The 24,036-nt window shown below is 44.0% G+C and overlaps 1 protein-coding gene across 1 annotated transcript in view; it reads left to right on the top strand.

The window, feature by feature from the left end:
* prkcbb (protein kinase C, beta b) overlaps positions 1-23,835 on the top strand; it is a 101,463-nt gene extending 77,628 nt beyond the window's left edge. The window contains exons 14-17 of the mRNA XM_080776780.1: positions 1,526-1,606; positions 1,940-2,047; positions 8,235-8,375; positions 19,382-23,835. Of these exons, the coding sequence (XP_080632906.1) occupies positions 1,526-1,606; positions 1,940-2,047; positions 8,235-8,375; positions 19,382-19,561 (510 nt within the window). The 3' untranslated portion in view covers positions 19,562-23,835. The remainder of the gene's footprint in view (positions 1-1,525; positions 1,607-1,939; positions 2,048-8,234; positions 8,376-19,381) is intronic.
* The last annotated feature ends 201 nt before the right edge of the window (positions 23,836-24,036 follow it).

The following is a 24,036-nucleotide window of genomic DNA, read 5'->3' as shown; positions in this document are numbered from 1 at the left end:
TTTTCACTAGTTTGGGTCCCGGGCAAACATCTAATTTCTCTTTTGGGTCACGGGCTAAAAAGTTTGGAATCCACTGTTCTATAGTGTATTGCTGGGCGTGCTAATGACTCTCCACGGCTGAGCTGGGTTTGTGAACATGCAGCTTTTCAGCTCGTAGAATATACCATTCTTTTGATCAGATTTTTAATCCACTATGAAACGAAAGTGCCGAGGCGTGAATTAACAGCAAATGTATATGCAGTGTCGTTGATTTTCTGGCACTAAAATGTGACATTTATTATTATGCACGAGTTGGAAGGAAGACAGAAACTGTAAAGAGCGGCTTCAAATCCATTGTTAATTTTAACACTCAATGTCTTTCTTTCTTTTATTACTTATTTGATTAGAATTTGAATATTGAACCATCACTTGGCAGTCTCCGAGAGAGAGAGAGAGAGAGAGAGAGAGAGAGAGAGAGAGAGAGAGAGAGAGAGAGAGAGAGAGAGAGAGAGAGAGAGAGAGAGAGAGAGAGAGAGAGAGAGAGAGAGAGAGCGCGTGCACGTGTGTGTGCGTGTGTGTATTGGCCTACATTCACACATGCCAATGCTGTGCTGACCACTGCATTATTGATGCTGTTACACTACTGTGTGCTTAGCCACTTAAGCCCCACCTACTAGTCTATCATGTGAGCTTGTAGATTTCTGCCCAAATGACTGAATGAATACAGTATATGCAAGGGTTAATTGTCACCCCGGCCGGTCATTGTTTGAGAAATAAAACCCGACAAGGTCGTTATAGGCACCGACACGTAGCGGACAATTATCCTGCTTATTACACGGCTACTTAATGAATAAATGAATAAATTGACCTAAAAGTAAAAACAAAACTTAAGTATTTCCTTGCTTACAAGTATGACACAAGTGTTGCACCGGGCAGACGAGCTAGTCACCTCGTACAACAAGGAAGTGTTGATCAAATAGAATACATTTTCGGTTACTGCATTGTCTATTTCTCGCTTTGAAATATTTTCAAAAACATTCTTGAGAGCAATGTTTAGATGTAAATGACATTGTTGTGTGTTTTGTTTACATGGCTGTCATGTCGGTGCTCTAAGGCTTTGATTAGACAGACGAGCTGATCGGTCATTATCAAGAAATAACACACCACTGAATTCAGCCATCAGAATCAAGCAGTCAATCAAGCCATGTAATAATAAATGATAATGTCGTAATGCGTCACTGTACAGTACAGTACACACAGTGATGCACAGTGAGATTTCCTGTGCTTGAAAGCCGTGTTGTGATTGGTCGAAAAAGACCGTTTCCAGCTCAGAACGAGGCTACAGTATAGCTAAAGGTGTGCTGCCATTGTTAAAAAGTAAAATCCTGAGTTTTCATTTAAAATGAAATGTAACCGATTGCACCCGGGCCGTAACCATTTGGTTACATTTGTACAGTTTCACAGTGTATTCTTTTGTGATTTTGTGAGTAAAGAAGTGAATATCTTATTGTGTGTTAAATGGTTGTCATGTGACCCTGCCTTTCAGATCATAGCCTACCAGCCTTATGGGAAATCTGTGGATTGGTGGGCCTTTGGAGTACTGCTTTACGAGATGCTGGCCGGACAGGTGTGTGTGTGTGTGTGTGTGTGTGTGTGTGTGTGTGTGTGTGTGTGTGTGTGTGTGTGTGTGTGTGTGTGTATGTGTGTGTGTGCGTGCGTGTGTGCGTGAATTCATGCAGAAATGACATTTCCCCAAAATTAACCTTTTATTATTATTTTATTTTATTTTTCTGTTATAGTTTGGCAGAATTGTCTTTGCTTGCTTTTATTTATGTGCTAAAAGCTCCTCTCCTCTCCTCTCCTCTCCTCTCCTCTCCTCTCCTCTCCTCTCCTCTCCTCTCCTCTCCTCTCCTCTCCTCTCCTCTCCTCTCCTCTCCTCTCCTCTCCTCTCCTCTCCTAGCCTCCGTTTGATGGTGAGGATGAGGATGAGTTGTTCCAGTCCATTATGGAGCATCATGTCTCCTACCCCAAGTCTATGTCCAAGGAGGCTGTCGCCATCTGTAAAGGGGTATGAACGCATACACACACACACACACACACACACACACACACACACACACACACACACACACACACACACACACACACACACACGTGCGCGTGCTCACTTATTTTCTTTCTCGCTCACACACAGTGGAGGGTTCAGTTGCCGTGGCGACTGACAGCCTGAGAAGACTGACTTCTCTGAACCTGATGCCTGATTGATTCACTCGTTCGCGCGACGCGTCGCACACTGAATAGCAGATCTGTCGCCACACATTGACCCCTTTTCCACCGGTCGGTTCCCAATTCTTCAGTTCAGTTCTTTTTGCTTTTTAGTCCATGAGCCAGAGCTCCAAAATTGGTGGGCAAACTATACCCTATATTAAATTGTTTATAAGATCAATACAAGTAAATGAATTCATGATAACCCTTCCACAGTAGTAGCTTTTATTTATTTTTGATTCTTTTGCATATTTTCCTACACACACACACACACACACACACACACACACACACACACACACACACACACACACACACACACACACACACACCACACACACACATATATATAAGCAGTATATTGTTGCTGTTGGGTATAAATAAATCTTGTATGTCCATAACCTTTCCTTTTCCATTATTATATTAAAAACATTTTAAAGTAGAGGGTGTGCACAAAGTGAGTGGCAAATGGAATGACAAAGTGAATGACAAAGTGAGTTTAACGCAATCAGAAAGGACTTTTTTGTTTGGATGTACAGTATGGGCTGTCAAGGCCAGGATGTCGTTTTTTTGCCGCTCAGTACAGTAGGTGTTCCCGCATAACTTAGGGTAGGATGATGATGTCACGCGCATACCCTCTATAGGGAAAATAGCTGATCTACAAGCTCTCAACACGTCAACGGTATTCAGAAAATACAGAGAAACATCACGTAGACACACTAGAATTTCGCCGGCCTTCGGCCGGCGAATCCTAGTTACATTGCAGCGCAATATGGGAAGAAGGAAATTGCGGGAGTTGACAGAATTATTATAATAACAGAAAGTGTTTTTTATTTCTCATAAATACGCAAACATGGTGAAACAACTACAGTCACAGAGAGCAGTGCCAAGGTAGCTGCTGCCTGCTAACGATGCAAACAACAGCCTTGCCTGTCGTGTGTGTGACTGTGTGTGTGTGTGTGTGTGTGTGGGGGGGGGATAGCACTAATTTTCGACATTTTACTGTGTCATAAATATTTACATCTGTAGCCTATATTGTGATGACATTTGACCGTACATTTGACTCTTGTGTTATATTCTTGTGAAATATTCAGTAAAGTATTGTGGTGAAATATTCACCCCAAGTTGATAAGATATGCAGAGAATATAATACCAAGAACCCCCAGTTTGAAATGCATTAGGCCACAGACCCCCATTTGATACCATTTGCTCTCTGGGAAAATCAGGGTCCATTTGGTTCCATTTGTATGCTCTTGGAGTATGATGACTGTGCTAACAGTATTATCATAAAATATGTCTCAGTTTGAAGATTAAAAAAACAGATTTCATATGTGTGAGCTTGTAAAGTAGAACGTTCAACCTAGAGACAGTGTTGCCAAGTCTGATCATTATAAGCTACTTTGGACTTGTTTATCTATTGGTAGTCCTTGACATGGAAATGTTTGAGTTCCACTGCTCTGAAACAACATTAGACAACAAAGTTTGACAGTCAACACTATAATTGATTATTTTAAGACTAATTTCCGGACCATTTCTGATTTACCTACTTTGAACTGGCCTCTTAACATTTTTATAGACCTGGTTGCTTGTTTCACTCTCACATCCACGGTATGTGGCAACCCTGGTCCCTGGTTTGTTTTGGTTTGCGTGTGGATGTTTTTTTGTGTTGCTTTAGCATCTTTAGCACAGTAGCTATCAGAGGCTGCAGCAGCTGCTGCTCTCATGAAAACGCAAGTTTCTGTCCCAGAAGCTGACGTTAGGTCTGCGCACACTGTACGTTGCTAAACTTGCTATGGCAACCTGTCATCAAATGCTGCTAACGTTGTGGTCAGCACTGTTAGCATGTGTGCTATCAGGCAAAAGCTGAGATAGATATAAAACTACTGGCCAAAATGTCATACAAAACACAACACCTAAAATCGGAATGTGATTGTGACCTACAGATAGGGATGCTCCGATCACGTTTTTGGGGGCCGATCCCGATTCCGATCCCGATCCCGATCTTTTTTAATATATTTTTTAATTTAATTGTATTATTATTTTTTATTTTTTATTTTACTTATAAAAAAACCTGGCAACCCGCGCCCGCGGTCATTTTCCGCTAGCCTGAGCGGAGCTCCCTAGCCTGCTGGAGGGGCTCCCATCATCCCATGCACCCTCGAGAGAAAAAAAAAGGAAAATAAATGCAGCCTTGAGCCTACCAAATATGTTGTGGTCTTGTGGAGCTGCTTGATCACCTCCTCCCCCTCTTTTCCCCAAAAAGCCAATCCCAATAAATCCAAAAGTAGTGTGATTCTGTGTGCCTCAGCCTAATTACTAACGGATAAACTATCAGTCTTATCCGAAATCTGTCAATCTTTGTCAACTCAACACGTGTTGACAACGCATTGTAAACAGAAACTGTTTGTCACACCAAAAGTGGTGACTTATAGAATTCTGTAGCATTCACATGTAACAACACACGTTGTGTGTCTGAGTGAGGGGGCCTTCGATTGAACAAAGGGGGCTTCTGACTGTGTCGCTTACTCGCCTCCCCTCTGTCAGAGGAGGAAGCGACGCGCAGCCGTCGGGAACCCCCCCCAAACCGACTGCCCCCCCGCCCTCCCGAAAACCGTGAATTGCATAGGCTCATCTTACTGGCTGGCTGCAACATGCACATTTCTAAGAAAGTTGTGTCAGGCCAGGGCACACTACTTGTCTAACAATTTGGATTATAGTTAGCACTTAGCTCCCTTTGCTAACTACTGGACTGGAGATGATGAGCTCTCTCCCTTTCTCTCCGTCTCCCTCCCTCGCTGGGGTGAAGACGTGCGTGCTCTTTCTCGCTCTCTCTCTCTTTTCTCTCTCTCTCCCCCCTCCCTCCCTGGGGTGTGTGTGTGTGTGTGTGGGGGGGGGGGGGTATTCGTTGCGCTGCCAGTGCTATACTTCTCCATTAAGCGGTGCAGAACCGAGAAAGTGACACATTATTTTTGGATGTAAACGGCGCAGATTTTTGCTTTGGAGATCGGTTTCGCGGATCGGTGGATTTTGCACGGCCGATCCGATCCGATCGACTCGCCCATATAAAGAAAAAGCAAGATGGCTGCCGATTGCGAGTGGAGAGACAGAGAGAGTAGTGACGTGTGAGCCGGGGGCGGGCCTCTGACAACAGCATGAACACAGGGCAGTGTTGCCAGGTTTGCGAATTGTAAGCGAGTTGTAGTGTGTGCAAGTAGCCTGGTTAAAAGGCCTTGTTTCTGCCCCTGTGGGGCAACAGCAGTTTCTGTCGACCAGTTTCTGTCCACCGCTTTTGGCACGTGACCAACTTAACAAATGTTAAAATAGATAAAACTAATACACACACACACAGAGACTGTCAGAGTTAAAGGAAGCCCCAGAGTGTCTGTGCTGGGTGTGGTGTCAGAGGTCAGAGGTCAGGCTGGGTGAAGGTTTGATCAGAATTAAGGGGGTTAAGCATAATCTTCATGGTTACATGTCAGGAAAAGTGTCCATAAATATTGTATTATATATATATATATATATATATATATATATATATATATATATATATATATATATAATATGCATGTGCACATGTGCATGCTTAAGGGGTTTAAATGTTGCATGTGTGCATATAGGCGTGTGCGTGTGCGGACGTTTCCACTCCTCTGCCTTCGCCTTTACCAGCATCAATATTTCATAGCCAGCAAGTTGACACACACACACACACACACACACACACACACACACACACACACACACACACACACACACACACACAACTGTACAATTCTACAGCAACGCCTAATCGTGTCAATTTGTCCCTATACACAATGGAATACGGACGTGTATATTACAGGAAACTCCCGTTAAACTTTGCAACAAACTCCGGTAAACTTTAGGTTTACGGGCAAAATACAGTGCCCTTAATTAATTGCCCGTTAACGAATACTAAAGGTTATTTGGGGAGGTTTTATAAAAGTATCAAAACAATACACTTAAACTACGAAGTAAAAACGAAATAAAAGCAGCTTCATAAAATTTGTCAAAATCCCAAACCAATTGTCTATAAGAACGAAGGGGACAGAAAGGGATAGAGAGAGAGAGAGAGAGAGAGAGAAATAAAGTATATGCAGAGAATAAATGCTCAAAATGAAAAGAGGAAGATGGATTTAAGGAGGGAGGGAGCCATGCAGAGAGAATGAATGCCCTCTATGGTCATTTAGTGCTTTAGAGGAGAATTTACCAAACAACACTCAATTACGTTCTCATTTTTCATCCCGAAAAGTCTCCTCGTTGAGCATTTGACTTTTGACTCTGTAATTGGAAATCTTCTGTGAGTGCGTGTGTGCGTGCGTGCGTGCGTGTGTGCGTGCATGCGCGCGTGTATGTGAACAGAGTTTATGTGTGTACCTGAATGTCTGTGTGTGTAAATGTGAGTATGAGTGTCCGACCCGTGTTAAATGTTATTTTACTGCTAATGTAATGAGTTATGACTGCCGACTCGTGCCGAGGGAGGTGTACGCACAGACACACGCACGCACGCACACACACACGCACACACACACACACACACACACACACACACGTGGTAATAAGCCAAAGCCTTTTTCTCCTTTTTTTTAATGAAGGGGAAAAGGAAAGATGCTAGGAAGCAGGGGTGTAGTGCTATTTGTTCACCCACACTTAAACCCTCCCTGTATAATTTGTTGACTGAAGTGGCCTAAATGTGTTAAGTATACAGAGTGTGGCTCATTTTAAAGGTTACAGCATGTGATCCATTGTTCCTATACGGTGGCAAGTTTACAATACTATCAAAAATCAACTATGACTAACGATCAAATATTAGACTGAATTCATGAACATTTTCATCATGTCTGAACACGATGATATTTGGTGACAAATGTAAAAACATTATTGTAACAGGGGTTGTGTTTACTGTGAATATTCTTTTTTTTTGTTATCAATTTTTTTTATTTAAGACAAAATAGCACAATAAAACATTTAACAAAACAAGTAACACGTACAACAGCAAAAAAAAGGAACAAAAAACAATCCCACCCACCCCTCCCCCGGGACCAAAGATGCCACAAAATACACACCTGCGTCAAGATTAATACCACTGTGCAATGGGAAATAATAAAGACTAAATCATGTCCTTGACCAAATCTGAAATACCAGACCAAATATTAATGTTTTCCTCTTTCGCTCTGTGTAATCTTGCCGTTGACATTTCCAGATAGATGATATCTAGAAAGTACTGTGAATATTCTGTTCATCAAGAAAGTGGCAGGTGAAAAGAAGCAGCTTGGACTCCTCATGCATAGAAGGAGGCATGAGGTCAGTCCGCTGCCCCCCCCCCCCCCCAGGTTGGCAGAGGAAGTGTAGCGCCCAGGATTACATTAGATAATTGGCACTGGGTGAAAAGAAAACTGGGTTACAAAATTGTGGGATAAAAATTAATAAAAAATAAAAAATAAATAAAGTGGCGCGGCGTCATTCTGGCACGCTCCGGTGTGAGGAAAGATGGAATAACACCTTTTTTGTACAATGTTACAAAGTGTTTGAAAACATATGCTGTAATCAAGGGGGCTAAAAGGGCGTTTTAGTAAAAACTGTTTTAAGAAGCTAGCAAACCTGGAAAGATGGAAGGGATTGGGGGGACTAATTACCTACCTTACTCCATGTTCATTTAACCCATTTAGACCTGAGTTAAAAACATTCACTTTGAAAGAATATATATTCAAAGATTTGTGCCACATTTTTACGATTTAAAAAAATAGCAGACCTACAAGCTTGTAGCGCGCTATGAGCTTGTAGATCTGCTATTTTTCAATAGCAATGTTTAAAACACCAAAAGGGGTTCCCACCAAAAATGGGTTAACTCAGAAGAGTGTACAAATGGAACCAAAAGGGTCGTCTGTGCACTTTTCAAGGGTAGCTCCATTTCTTTCCTTAAATCCATGTTGTGGTGTGCTTTGGTGTGTGTGTGTGTGTGTGTGTGTGTCCAGCTGATGACCAAACACCCGGCCAAGCGTCTGGGCTGTGGCCCCGAGGGGGAGAGGGACATCCGGGACCACGGCTTCTTCCGCTACATGGACTGGGACAAGCTGGAGAACAAGGAGGTGCAGCCGCCATTCAAACCCAAAGCTGTAAGTCTGAACGTCCCCCTGAAAGCGTGGCCCTTTTTATGTAGACCTGACACTGGCCCCGGGAAACGTCCCCCTGAAAGCGTGGCCCTTTTTATGTAGACCTGACACTGGCCCCGGGAAACCCTCAACAAGGAAGTGCAGGAGTGGGGCACGGTGGCGCAGTCGGTAGCGCTGTTACGCCCTCACAGCTAGAAGGTCCTGGGTTCGATTCAGTCGGTAGCGCTGTCACGCCCTCACAGCTAGAAGGTCCTGGGTTCGATTCAGTCGGTAGCGCTGTCACGCCCTCACAGCTAGAAGGTCCTGGGTTCGATTCAGTCGGTAGCGCTGTCACGCCCTCACAGCTAGAAGGTCCTGGGTTCGATTCAGTCGGTAGCGCTGTCACGCCCTCACAGCTAGAAGGTCCTGGGTTCGATTCAGTCGGTAGCGCTGTCACGCCCTCACAGCTAGAAGGTCCTGGGTTCGATTCAGTCGGTAGCGCTGTCACGCCCTCACAGCTAGAAGGTCCTGGGTTCGATTCAGTCGGTAGCGCTGTCACGCCCTCACAGCTAGAAGGTCCTGGGTTCGATTCAGTCGGTAGCACTGTCACGCCCTCACAGCTAGAAGGTCCTGGGTTCGATTCAGTCGGTAGCGCTGTTACGCCTCACAGCTAGAAGGTCCTGGGTTCGATTCTCGTCGGCGCCGTGTTCTCTCCTCCGCGCTGTCATCAGTGCCCGTACCCTACATGGGGTTGGCAAAAGGGTCTTTCTGTGTGGAGTTTGCACGTTCTCCCCGTGTCTCCTGTATACGTACCCTCACAAAAATCATGCAGTAATCCTGGTCACTATACTGCCTCCCCCTGGTCAGCCGGGGCGCCTGATGGAGGGGAAAGGAACTGGTTGGAATAACGTGTTCCTTCCACGCGCTACGTCCACACGGGGAAACTCCCCCCCCCCCCCCCCCCCCCTGTCGGAGAAGCGCCTGGGACTCCTTATGCATTGAAGGAAGCATGAGGTCAGTCTGTTGCTCCCCTAAGGTTGGCAGAGGGAGTGTAGAGCCCAGCATTATATTGATTAGACAATTTGCACTGGGTGAAAAAAATGGGTTGCAAAATCGTGGGATAAAAGAAATATATATAAAGAAAACCACACACACACACACACACACACACACACACACACACACACACAAGGAAGTGCATTTCCTATACTCCCCAAGTGCCATCTCAAACCCAAAGCTTTATCGCTCCAGTCCTGCCATGAATAAATAAGTACTTTATCTAGTTGGACCATGATGGAGTCAGATTGCATAATGCCAGTTTTAAATCTGACATTTAGTCTGCCCTTATTGGCTTGTACACACTTTAGATCCGAGTAAGTGCTTTGAGCTTTCTGGAGCCGAGGCCGACCAGAAGTGACCCTGACCACAAAACGACCGTCAACAAGGCCATGTATTGACCATCCGGACCAGAGTGAGAGTAGAAACTCAGTCTGACAACAATTGGATTGTATATTTTTAACCGTCCTATAAATACCACTATAGGAGCAGTGAGCAGACATTATTACAACAGGTCGTTTCGAGGAAGCAATCTGATTGGTTGAAACAGATTTCTAGCCGTGCCTAAAACCACGATAATGGCCCCGGCTATTCAAAACAAAGAATTCACTTCGCAGGCGTGCGTTAATGACGATAAAGAACACCCTCTCGTGTAATAGTGCTTAATTAGTACAGCGCTCAGGGAGCAGTTAGGAGTTAAGTGTCTTGCTCAGGGACACTTTGACACAATTTCCTGGAATCGAACCTGGTACCTTCGGCTTCCCAGGCGGCCTCTCTGACCATTCAGCCATGGCCATATCTTTAAGGAAATATAGACGCCATGGACCTATGAAGAATGTGTTTATGCTGTACCACTGTACAGTGACCCCAACATGACCTGATGATGGCTCAAACGCAGAGATCCAATCTGACACACCAAAAATGTTCACGGAAACTATGTGACCTTTGAACTCTTAATAGATTGGCCCCCAGATGAAGGGCTTATACAACTTCATGGCTCCAATAGTGAATCTAGTGAAAAATCCACACTTCCAAATGTTTCTCTACTTTTCTCTCTGTCTCTGTCTTCTTACATTTTTCTGATCTTTTCCTCCTGAAATATGCCCTGTCCGTCTCTCTGTCCTGTCTTCTCTGTGGGGTTGTATACACAGGTAAGTCAAGAAAGCATCATGATTAGAGCCTGCCCCGTGGCCCGTGGTTTGGGTTGGAATCTGATGCTGAACTGGGATTGGGAGAGTCCTCAGCTACTGATTACCAATGTTTTGACCGATGTGTCTTTAATTCAAGTTGAAAAAAGCCAGTCAATTAGTAACAGTTTGATTTGATTAAAATGTGCATTCGAGGCCGATTAACTTATAAGCAAACACATAAAATGACACAAACACAACAAACGTTTTGCCCAATATATATTGGGCTAAATATATATTAAAAAAAGGTCAATCTACAAGCTCACAAAGCTAGTATAATTATGTGCTATTTATGGAGTTAAAAGGTTGGCACGGACTCATTGGCATAATTACCAAAAGTAACGATATATGAAGATATATCGGCTGGGCTCTAATCATGATGATGATAACGGTGGTGATGGTGACTGTCATGATGTGATGGTCATGATGTGATGGTCATGATGTGATGGTGATGGTCATGATGTGATGGTGATGGTCATGATGTCTCACATGTTGAATGAGGAAGGAGTGATGAGAAGTCTCTGAAACTGTGACGCTTAGTATGATGACACACTGCTTGTTAAGATGATGGTGATGATGATGATGATGATGAAGGTGATGATGAGGATGTCGACTGTGTGACGATGGAGGTGATTGTGATGGCCCGCTATGGAAGACAAGGATAAAGATACCAAGGATTAGTCCGTGACGCCACTGTTATGCAACACGGTACATTCGATGGCATATACACTAACTAGAGGCTGCTTATAAGATACCAAGTAATGCGTCACTGACGTCACAGTCATATATAATTGCACACTGCTTTGGTTGTGTATTGTTGTTCTGTAATGAGTACAACTCAAGACAACGTCAGGAACGCAGTCCAACTTTATTACTTGCTCTAAACTCTTGACACGTGACTCTCGTTCATCTTCTGTCACATGACATTCTCGATCTCCCAAAGCCTGCGTGGTCCACAGCGCCCCCATGAGGCACCAAGGTATCATTACAGTGGACTATAAGTGTAATCATGGCCAATGTGAATGCTGGCCAGCGGTGAGATAATGGTGCTCTGGAACGATTCCAATCAATGGGACCCGGTCTGAGTCTGCCCTGTGATGGAGGACAACAGTGGCACTGAGGTGACGATGATAATTATAATGAAGCCCTTGTCCCCCATATATGGGGACTAGGTTGGTGGAGGGTGTGTAGAGCCCAGGATCACATTAGATGATTGACACAGGGTTGAAAAATGGGTTACAAAATCGTGGGATAAAAAATATATAAAAAAAGAAAGAAGTTAGCCAACTGTCTGTCATCTTGATTCAAACTGGCACAAATGTGATTAGATGAGATTTTGCCATGACACGCCATGACACAGATAAAGCTGAATCTGTGATGTGGATGGATGGATGGATGGATCGCTGAAACTGGAAAATCGGTGGCCTATTTCTACCTCACCCTTTCTTGTCTTCTCCACCCACCCTTTCTATCTTTTACTCATACTGGCCAGATGTTGTCTGGGAGTCTGGGTCACGGCCCCTCTGTCTGGGACCGTGTGCTGTGACAGAGGAAAAGATGGGTTGGGGAGTGGGAGTGAGAGAGGGGTCGATCTGATGCATGTGTGTGTGTGTGTGTGTGTGTGTGTGTGTGTGTGTCTAGACTCCAGATAAAGGCTGATGGTGTTGCTATACTAGTGCTCCACCCCGTTTGTGCGGCCGTGGTGACTGTGATCCTAATGGCAGCGGTCAGGTGGATATGTGCGGACACGCCCACACACATGCACTCACGCCCCAAGAATTGTTGGTTTACACTTTACAGAGTGTGCTCATCATCTGACAGATGTACTACACACACACACACACACACACATGGACGTGACTGCCAGCGTGCATGCTCAAGCAAGACAAGCACACATTCATCCAGAAATGCATGCTCTACTGTATGCACACTCTATCACGCACGCACACGCCCCCCCACACTCAGCCTTAGGCCGCTCTCGTGTTAAAGACTCCTTCTGAGAATTGTATGCAGCTGTCATATGGCCTGCTTGGGGGGGGGGGGGGTGTGTGGCGTGTGTGTGTGCGCCTCTCTCAAAAGATCAAAGAGTAGTAGTGGTGTGACTGCTGGTGTAACATTCACACTTCACAGTTAGTTGACATAGTATTGTTGAGAAGCGGTGTGTACTGTATGAGTGTGTGTGCATGTCATTTTACATGCCATGTGTGTGCGACGCGTGTGCGTAACCGCGGGAACTGGATCCAACAACAACAAGGAACCAGAATCGGTTCCATCACATTTTGGAACCGTTTCCGGAACGGGTTTCATCACACGGTCCGAGTGGTATGTGGACTTCACGTCTGGTATACAATTATCATATCGGTGCGGTGGTTCAAATGGAACCATTTGTAAACTCTCAGAGTTACAGACCTGTAAGGGTCCATTTGGAACCCCCATCTGTAACTCTGACAGTACGTTTTGACAGCGGGCGGAAGTGCATTATTTGTCTGTGGGACCCGGCGACTACCGGCGATAGCAGGCGAACGGGCGATAGTCGAAGAGTGGGCGGGGCAACGTCGCCCGAAAATATACAAATAATACATATTTTTGGGCGATGACGGGCGATTGGACGATGTGTCGGCCGATGCTCGCCTGCTGTTAAAACGTACTGTGAGAGTGTATAGGAACCGTTAAGGAACGGGAGCGTTAAGAGGGAACCGTTAAGGAACGGGAGCGTTAAGAGGGAACCGTTAAGGAACGGGAGCGTTAAGAGGGAGTCGTTAAGGAACGGGAGCGTTAAGAGGGAGTCGTTAAGGAACGGGAGCGTTAAGAGGGAGTCGTTAAGGAACGGGAGCGTTAAGAGGGAGTCGTTAAGGAACGGGAGCGTTAAGAGGGAGTCGTTAAGGAACGGGAGCGTTAAGAGGGAGTCGTTAAGGAACGGGAGCGTTAAGAGGGAGCCGTTAAGGAACGGGAGCGTTAAGAGGGAGTCGTTAAGGAACGGGAGCGTTAAGAGGGAGTCGTTAAGGAACGGGAGCGTTAAGAGGGAGTCGTTAAGGAACGGGAGCGTTAAGAGGGAGTCGTTAAGGAACGGGAGCGTTAAGAGGGAGTCGTTAAGGAACGGGAGCGTTAAGAGGGAACCGTTAAGGAACGGGAGCGTTAAGAGGGAACCATTAAGGAACGGGAGCGTTAAGAGGGAGTCGTTAAGGAACGGGAGCGTTAAGAGGGAGTCGTTAAGGAACGGGAGCGTTAAGAGGGAGTCGTTAAGGAACGGGAGCGTTAAGAGGGAGTCGTTAAGGAACGTGAGCGTTAAGAGGGAACCGTTAAGGAACGGGAGCGTTAAGAGGGAGTCGTTAAGGAACGGGAGCGTTAAGAGGGAGTCGTTAAGGAACGGGAGCGTTAAGAGGGAGTCGTTAAGGAACGGGAGCGTTGAGAGGGAACCGTTAAGGAACGGGAGCGTTAAGAGGGAGTCGTTAAGGAACGGGAGCGTTAAGAGGGAGTCGTTAAGGAACGGGAGCGTTAAGAGGGAACCGTTAAGGAACGGGAGCGTTAAGAGGGAGTCGTTAAGGAACGGGAGCGTTAAGAGGGAGTCGTTAAGGAACGGGAGCGTTAAGAGGGAGTCGTTAAGGAACGGGAGCGTTAAGAGGGAGTCGTTAAGGAACGGGAGCGTTAAGAGGGAACCGTTAAGGAACGGGAGCGTTAAGAGGGAGCCGTTAAGGAACGGGAGCGTTAAGAGGGAACCGTTAAGGAACGGGAGCGTTAAGAGGGAGTCGTTAAGGAACGGGAGCGTTAAGAGGGAGTCGTTAAGGAACGGGAGCGTTAAGAGGGAGTCGTTAAGGAACGGGAGCGTTAAGAGGGAGTCGTTAAGGAACGGGAGCGTTAAGAGGGAACCATTAAGGAACGGGAGCGTTAAGAGGGAGTCGCTACGGAACCAGCATCGTTAAAATCCTAAAGGATCCCAAACCCTCGCTGAAACCAGCTCTCTTTTTTTGCATCTGTTGTAGCAGCTACAAACGTCAGCTGTATCTTTGCATCTTGGTGTCGCTGCATGGCTCAGTTGAATGGTAGCCTGCAGCTTTGTATCTGCCAGAATGTGAACGCAGCATTAGACAGCTGTATCTTTGCATCTTGGTGTCGCTGCATGGCTCAGTTGAATGGTAGCCTGTAGCTTTGCATCTGTCAGCATGTGAACTGGCTCAGTTGAATGGTAGCCTGTAGCTTTGCATCGGTCACCGCCTTTTGGAAAATAATGGTGATGCATGACTCATCTGACCATTGCTTTTCCACACATCTCTGTAGTCCAGTGTCTTTTAGCTTTTAACTCTCAAATGTGCTTTGGTCTTTGTACTGAGAAAACATTACATGCACTGAAACCCTACCATGACATCCCTCTCCGTGTAGGTCTGAATCTGAATCCGATTTATTGTCACATGAATAAACGATAGACCCTTGAGATGCATCATCTCGTTTTAGAGGGGGTCCTAGGTTTATCTCGTTTTAGAGGGGGTCCTAGGTTTATCTCGTTTTAGAGGGGGTCCTAGGTTTATCTCGTTTTAGAGGGGGTCCTATGTTTATCTCGTTTTAGAGGGGGTCCTAGGTTTATCTCGTTTTAGAGGGGGTCCTAGGTTTATCTCGTTTTAGAGGGGGTCCTAGGTTTATCTCGTTTTAGAGGGGGTCCTAGGTTTATCTCGTTTTAGAGGGGGTCCTAGGTTTATCTCGTTTTAGAGGGGGTCCTAGGTTTATCTCGTTTTAGAGGGGGTCCTAGGTTTATCTCGTTTTAGAGGGGGGTCCTAGGTTTATCTCATTTTAGAGGGGGTCCTAGGTTTTCATCACAGTTAAAAGTTAAGTTAAAAAGTGGGTGAAATTAGTTTTTAGTGCATAGTTATTTTCCAAGAAAACAAATAAAGGGAAGAACAGAGCGAAGGGGTAGGGAGATCAAGGCAGGAAAGAATAAAGTTTGAGCGCTTTTACCACAAAGAAGAAAAAAAGGCAAAAAAATAACGACACGATGTTGCGGAGCTCGCACGGAAGCAGCCTTCTCGCTAGGCGTGGACAGACTGTTCTTCCTGAAGCAGCCTTCTCGCTAGGCGTGGACAGACTGTTCTTCCTGAAGCAGCCTTCTCGCTAGGCGTGGACAGACTGTTCTTCCTGAAGCAGCCTTCTCGCTAGGCGTCGACAGACTGTTCTTCCTGAAGCAGCCTTCTCGCTAGGCGTCGACAGACTGTTCTTCCTGAAAGCCTGATCGCGTCCTGCATTGATTGACATTTGACAATATCTTAATTGACATTACGATATCGCACTAATGCATTCGCATCAATTTCCAAACCTATATTCACCGATACCTTTCCCATCATCTAGATCGAAATGCAAATGTCACTTTAGTCACTGTTTGACGCACTGGCCAGTTGAGCGGTTACTGAAGATACTGCCTCTATACCCCAAAAAGAAAGCCTCTTCCGTAGTCACTTAGATCTTTTCCTCTTGCCATCTTGATCAAAAATTGAGGAGAACGGAGCCTGATCAGCACTTCTATATACAGGTATGCCACTGAGGCTGATAGGCTAGTTGCTTAAAGTTAGAATCGCACAGGCCCAATTCCTCCTTAATAATGAGTAATAAAGGTATTACTGTTATACAAATCCCAATTTTCTTTCTTCCAAAAATTATAGATTTTAATGTTGAACAGCTGTATTTCTATAAACAAGACAAGAAAGACACAAACAAGAAATATGGCACTGCATCTATTTAAATGTATCATGCAGTCCAGCTGTATGGAATTGAAGAGGCATTGCTTCTATTCCTCCACACATTTTTCGCAGGTTTTTTTCTTTAATTTGTCACCCATCTTCTGTACTGTGTGTGTGACGTGTGCGCACTCGCACGTGTGTGTGTGTGTGTGTGTGTGTGTGTGTGTGTGTGTGTGTGTGTGTGTATGTGTGCGCACATTGTAATCGGGCTGTTTAACATTCCACTGTGGTTTCTCATCTCCTCTGATGTGTCGACTAACATATGTTGTCTGATCTCTCCTCCTCTCTCTCTTTCTTCTCTCTTCTTCTCCTCCCATTTCTCTTTGTCACCCTCTTCTCTGGTCTCTCTTTCTTACTTGTTATTAATCTCTTCTCCTTTGTCCTTTCACCTTTATCTCTCTCTCTCTCTCTCTCTCTCTCTCTCTATTAATTTGAGCATTGAAGCTACAGTTTGTAAAACATGTGTCCTTGATAAATAGAAAACATTCTTCTGTTTATGCTGTCATGCTGGAATACACTAGAAATTATGTTTGTATATTTGATTGGTTGATTGGTTGATTGGTTGGTTGATTCGGTTTGCTGGTCTTAGTTTTTTTGTTCCGGGTTGGTCGTTGGTATGATATGCCCGCCTCCATATTGAACTGGCACCACACAGGTCTTCTATCTGTTTGTCCATTCAGTCATCCATGTATCCGTCCATCCATCCAACCATCCATCCTACGCTCAAATTTCCACTCTACCCCATCCATCCGTCCGTCCATCCATCCGTCCGTCCGTCCGTCCGTCCGTCCGTCCGTCCGTGCATTCATCCATCCATTCATCCATCCTTCCATCCATCCTTCCATCCATCCTTCCATCCATGCATCTTTACTTGTGTCTCTGTGTTGTCATAGTATTATTGAGTGTTTATGTTTGTATGCATGCTCCAGGGCTCTGTCTCAAATTGAATCCTGTACCTCCCGTGTGCAGTGCTCTGCTTATAACCGTAGGCGACTCCGCCATAATAATAATCATATCCATGCGGTTTGACTCAACGGGAACACACTGACAATGTCGAGTGCAGGATTACTAAACTCGTTTCAGACTGCAAGAGTCAGAAAGAGGGCTCTGTCCTATTCTGATTTATGACCTAGTGTTTAACCCATTTTGACCTGAGATCAGATTCTAAAATTGTCTTCTAAATCCTGACAGTTTTCTGAAAAAGCTATGTTTCTATGTCAGTCGTTCTTCGATTTTTCAAAAATAGCAGACCTACAAGCTTGTAGCATGCCACTCGGTGGGGCGCTATGAGCTTGTAGATCTGCTATTCTTCAATAGCTAAAGCATAACATAATGCTAACACCAAAAGGGGTTCCCGCTCAAGATGGGTTAAAACGATATTGATTTCCAGTTGGGTGGGACTTATCCTTATTAGGATCATTCACACACCGTGGGTTCAGTTAAGTTCATAAAGTATTCTATATCAGTTCAGATACTTTACTGTGAATGTCTCAACTTTCTGGCACTTGTATTGTATTGTCCTATGGGGAGGAAACCCCACCCATTATCTGGCATATTTCTAATTCATCTGGAAGTGCAGTCGAAGCCGGGCCTGTTGAGTTGTATATCATCTCCTATATTGCCCCAAACCGTAAACAGCCTGCCTGGGTTTTATTTGGTTCGACGAGTTTTTCAGACTTAATGAGTCTTGAGTCTGTCCCTCTGAGTGATGCCAGCAGAGAATAACAAAGTCCTTTTTGTCTTAATTAAACCTCAATGCAGGCACGTCAATGGAAATTAACGCAAAATGAAGACGTTATTAAATAAATGTCTGGCCCAAAGCCTCTGCGAGGCTTACTGTTGGGAAAATATACAATTTTCAAATTGAACATGAAGCCTGACACGTGGTCTCAGGGGTGCGTGGGCTCCAAATGGTGAGGAAAAAATTATAATGGTTTCATTTGATTTAAATTCGGCTGACATCTGTGTCTTACAATTTACAATAACAATTTAGGCATTAACAGATGCTCTTATCCTGAGCGACATACAGTACAAGTGCAAGATTAGAGACTTAAAAGAATGCTTCATCTTTTCCCAACCTTATCTCACTGTAGGAAGGCACCATTTCTGTCTTTCTAACTCTGTGTCTCAGAGAGCCATTTATCTTCCTGTGGAACATGTTTAATAGTAGTTAACCCATTCTGAACGGGAACCCATTTTGGTGTTGGCATCATGTTATGCTTTAGCTATTGAAAAATAGCAGATCTACAAGCTCATAGCGCGCCACCGAGTGGCGCGCTACGAGCTTGTAGGTCTGCTATTTTTGAAAAATCGAAGAATCTGATCTCAGGTCAGAATGGGTTAATCAGACCAGTGTGTGTCCAGTGGAAACCTCGTATGAATCTGATCTCAGGTCAGAATGGGTTAATACAACAACAATAACATCAAAACAGAAATCAGTAGACAAAATGGCACTGTGCAATAGACCTGACAAACACACCATGAAAATGAACAGATTGAGCCTCCTTCAGCCGCAGCAGCACTGCTGTCAGCTGCATTAGCATTAGTCTAGCAACCTGCATGCTGCCTGGCGTGGTGTACAGTAGTGCCTGGCGTGGTGTACAGTATAGTGCCCTGCCACAGAGCCACAGGACGTCATTTGAGGCAACCTTCCTTTCCCCTGTTTTTGTATTGATGTACACTTGAATTTGCTTCAAACATTTGAACAACGACAAGCGCACAAAACCCAGAGGTCTTGAGGCGCCTGATAATCTTAGATCCGTCATCGGTGGCATCATCACTGCATTCACTTTGAACGTCCTTTTACCAGGACAAACTCAAAGCAAAGTACACCCTCTCTGCATATACCGTTGTTCACATGTTTGAAACCATGCTTGCATTACTTGTCGCCTCACACCCGAGTTCAACCCCTCCATCTCCTTTTTTTTGTTTTCCTCTCACTCTCTCCCTCCCTCCCTCCCTCCCATTCATCCATCCACCCGTCCCTTCTTCCTCCCACTCCTCCCGCCCCCTCCCATCCTCTCCCCTCCTCCCTCCTCCTCCTCCTCCTCCTCCTCTACGACAGTGTGGCCGGGAGGCAGAGAACTTTGACCGCTTTTTCACTCGCCACCCTCCAGTACTGACCCCTGTCGACGAGGAGTTCATTCAGAACCTGGACCAGGATGATTTCCAGGGCTTCTCCTTTATCAACCCAGAGTTCCCTGGAGCCTGCACTGATGCCTCTGTCGCCACAGAGCAGGCCTGAGCTGACACGCACACACTCACGCATGTGAAGAAACACGTTTAGCATTATGCTAAACGTGCACGCACCCACACATGCTGAACATAATGCGCTCACATAAACAAGCGTAATCATATAGAATTACACACGGAGATGTTTACACATGCACGCAACACACACACACACACACACACACACACACACACACACACACACACACACACACACTTCTCTTGGGTTCTATCAATACATATCTAAAGACACACATCTGCATGCACAGACTTAGAATTACAGTACGTAAATACACCTACACGTACAGTATCAGCCCTACCCACACATACAATTCTCATTTGTGCATGCCAGATTTTAACTACATACACATGGACATAATTAGCATCTTAAGAATACAGTACATCCATGCTTTTACAACATTTCCTACTGTAGGAGGTTCATGCATACACACACACACACACACACACACACACACACACACACACACACAGATCAACACATGACTAACATCAGTTTAATGAATGTACACAGAGACAAACTTAGTGTACCGTGTAACATATACACTCCAGCGTTCCCCTTCTTATATCTCTTTTTGTGAAAGGTGTTTTTAGTTTAGCTTAATCTCTGCTGTGTTTTGTTTCCCCCGTTCTATCAGAATATTATGTCTGCTGGATCATAACTATACACTAGCTAAACCTGGAATGTTTGAAATACCCCTGCATGAGTTTGAATAATCCTGGACTTCATTTCCCAAAAGCACCTGCCTCACTTTCACTGCCGACCTGACACCGATTTACGGTAAACATTTTTGGTACGTTTGGTATCACATTATGGTAGACATTTTGTTGTTGGGGATTTTTTCCCTATTTAGAAAAGTATGACCTGTGCCACAAACATCTGGAAATCACATTTTTATCTTCTGTTCCTGTGTCAATGCAGAGCAGTCTTGGACACAAGCTACTAAGATGCTGCTGGGAAATGCAGTCCTTTGGTCAGACATTAACTGCGTAATATTGTACTATTCAGAGATACTGTATCCTATATTTTAGTGTTTAAACAAGGAGAGAGAATAGTAGTTAGTTTCTTAGTGTAAAAACAAAAAAGCATGACTACCTTGAAATAGGAATCCGTTTACAGAGTGCGTGACGGCATGTGTGCGCGCGCGCGTGTGTGTGTGTGTGTGTGTGTGTGTGTGTGTGTGTGTGTGTGTGTGCGCGCGTGCGTGTGTGAATGTGTGCGCGCGTGAACGTACATGCCTGTCTTCCTAGCGCCTTGCCTGCATGGCTTTGTGTGTTAGCTTAATTTGTGTATTGATTGATTCCTTAATATCCCAACCCAAGCAGGCAGACTCTGTCTTATCCAAACTCCAAACCAATAGACACCTTCTTGTAGGGATGGGACGATAATCATTATTGTCGTTTATCGTAAAAATAAAATAAATACCGCTCACAATAATAGTATCGTGGAAATGTACAGTACATTTATCGCAACATTGTCCTCTGTCATACACTGGGACTAATTAGCTTTTATTGAGCTGCAAATTCAGTTCCACTTAGTAGTACCTCTATACTAAAATGGACCTGTAAAGAACGCTCTTATTTCACTCGCAAATCCATTAGCCAAAAATAGCAGCTCACAAGGCACGTTGTGAGCTCGTAGAGTGGCTATCGCTGGCAAAAGTTCCCGCCCAGAATAGGGATTCTGTTAACAAAAGTTGCAACTTAAATCTTAAGCATATTTTGATTATCCCGGTAATACCGTTAGTCGCAATTATTTTTGCCACAATAATCGTAACATGTCATTTTCATAGCATCCCATCCCTACCTCCCTCCTTCGTAGAGGCCAAAGAAGGAGACATTATTCAGATGTCAGATCCATTCTAAAGTCAGTGTTGTCGGTTGTCTTTTGGGGCTGGCCTTAAGGGTGTTGATGAGTCAACGTCAGGCACTGCAATGCAGGAAGATGTACTTGTTTTTGTTTTATTGATGTTTCCCCCAGCTAGCAATAATATTTTGTGGGGACAGTCGGACAGAATCTGGACCAAGAAAAGGCACAGAGTCAGACATTAGAGAGGGTCCTTGTCTTTGAAGTGCAGTCCCACAGAAAACAGTTGGTGAAATGTCTTGCCATTTTGGCAGTAGCCATGGAAACAAGGATGCTACTACTTTTACTGTAGTAGTTAGCTAAAGTGGTAATATAACTTATAAGATGTCTGTTATTGGTTTAGTGTACTGTAGTTGCAGCTATACACATCAATGCTAACTCACAAGAAGTTATTTGTGGTTTCTTTGCAATACAATCTAAACTCTCGGTTTAGATTGTAAAAAGAATCGGTACTAAAGAAATCAGCGGGACCATTATACAGACAGTGTTGGTCCCCTCCACAGATGTTTCATAAACAGTTGCCTCTTTAGGCAAGGTGAATTTTACTTTAGCTTTTTACAATGTTTGCTTCAAAGTAAGATCATTTAAGACTAAGACCAGAAACATTTTCTACATGCGGGGCACCAATATCATCTGCCTTAATTGTGGGAAATGTGTACACACAATTGGAGATGCGAGTCTTCCACTGGGCACAGAAAATATGGACTGCCCATCGAAACAGATGGCTAGGATTAGCATAAGGCTCAGGGAGCAAAGGTTTGCTCCCGTTGGGAGTGGTATAAAATGGGCCTAGCCAGCTGAACTAGCTTTGATGATGGTACAACCCACACCAGTGAGTTCATCCGCCACCTGAACATACTGTATAATATCATATCTGAAACAGTAGTTGCATTGCAGTTCAAAAGTGTATCTGAGATACACTGTTGCAATAGTTTGCAACAGAACAAAGTTAAATCCATGTTTTTATGATGTAAGAGCAGTTAAACTTGGCACCGACCTTTACTGTGACTCGTTGTTTCGTTGAAGTGACAGAGCACATAACTGTGTTCTAATTGGGTTTTATGGCAGTGCTGAGTTCTTTGACCTGAAACAGATGGCAAGCAAGAATTCTACTCGTGAGTGATGAGCTATCAGGATGATAGATACCGTCTACAGATAAAACATAATCTACACCTCAGGATAAAGTTTTTCGCAGATTTTGGAAGTATAAGCAGCTAATGAAAGATGAAAGATGAATCAGAAGATATTGCCCGATGCGAAGGAAAATGGCCTCAGGGTTTGCCTCCGCAGAGTGTAATATTTTAAGATAACTCCAGGGCTTGTATTTGATTATCTAGCAGTATGCCACAGCCACTTACCAACAATTTAATCATAAGTAGTGGTCTTCCTTATTTTGAGGCAATACACTGCAATAGAAACGTTTTGTTGGCGTTACAGTATTTCCAACCAAAATGTTAGTTATATCGAAATCCATGTTACTTTTAAGGATAGCGTGTGCTGTAGCTATGTAGGCTTAAATAACTGTTGATACAGTACCATTTTTATGAGACCACTTCCTTCCGATTAGCTGCATGTCCTCTGTGCAATCAGAATTTAGCATTCTCTGAGGCCATGGTATAATAGGCAATAATGTTGAATTTGAAATGAATAGACAGACTAGAGTTGGCATGGGGTTGAAAGAAAGTCATTGGCTAAGCGTCGTATACTCGTCTTATGATGTCAAAACCTAAAACTCAAGCTGTCGATAGAAGAGTGCATTGAAAAGTGATTCCAGACTACTGTTCCCTACTGTGTACTATTACTGTATGTGCGTGAAAGCCAATGAAAGTGTCAGGATTTCATGTTATGAGGTCATATTGTAAGGCTGCATCCTTGTCCAGGAATATACAGTATTCCAGTCCTATATCTGTTCCTGCATTTTGGAACAAAATATATAATTCCTGTATTATAGCAACCAATATCTTTTACATACCGTATGCATGTACAAAAACATACATTTATAAAACTGTGTCAAAGGTTCAAATGTGAATTCGTATATAATATATCTTATGTCTTATGACAATGTGGTCAGTATTGTAACAAATATAGGAGAGATGTTGATCAAGGATTCATGTATTTTTTTTGTTTTTGTTTAGTTTGTTTTGTTTCTACGATTCCTCCCAGCGGAGGGAGAAGAAAACTTACTTTGTGCATGAAAAAATAAATAATAATTGGCCTGCTCATGCCTAGGATTTACATAACATATAATGTATTAGACATCAGTGCTTAAATGGTGTGGTCCGAGCTATCGTCCTGTATGCTATGTATAATGAAATATATCCGAAAGAAAATGCTCTCCATGTGCCAAAGTATTTTCCATAAAAACAAACGGCGTATAAAAGAAATAAAATATTTCAAAGATATGTTGTAGGGAGGACTTGTTTTGATGTACTGTGTTTGCTACGTGTGCTATGACTCTTAAACTATTACTATTTCTCAAACTATCTCAAATTTATCTATATCTCTATAATCTCTATATCAAACCCTTGGTCTACTGCAAACGTTGTGCACATCAAGCTATCTATCTATAAATGCACCAAGTCTGTGCAGTACGTCTGTCTGTA

This window comes from Protomyctophum bolini, assembly GCF_963924005.1.
Source record: "Protomyctophum bolini genome assembly, chromosome: 11".
Classification (NCBI taxonomy): domain Eukaryota; kingdom Metazoa; phylum Chordata; class Actinopteri; order Myctophiformes; family Myctophidae; genus Protomyctophum; species Protomyctophum bolini.
Note: the sequence above shows the minus strand (reverse complement) of the source record. Positions and strands in the feature narration are given on the sequence as shown.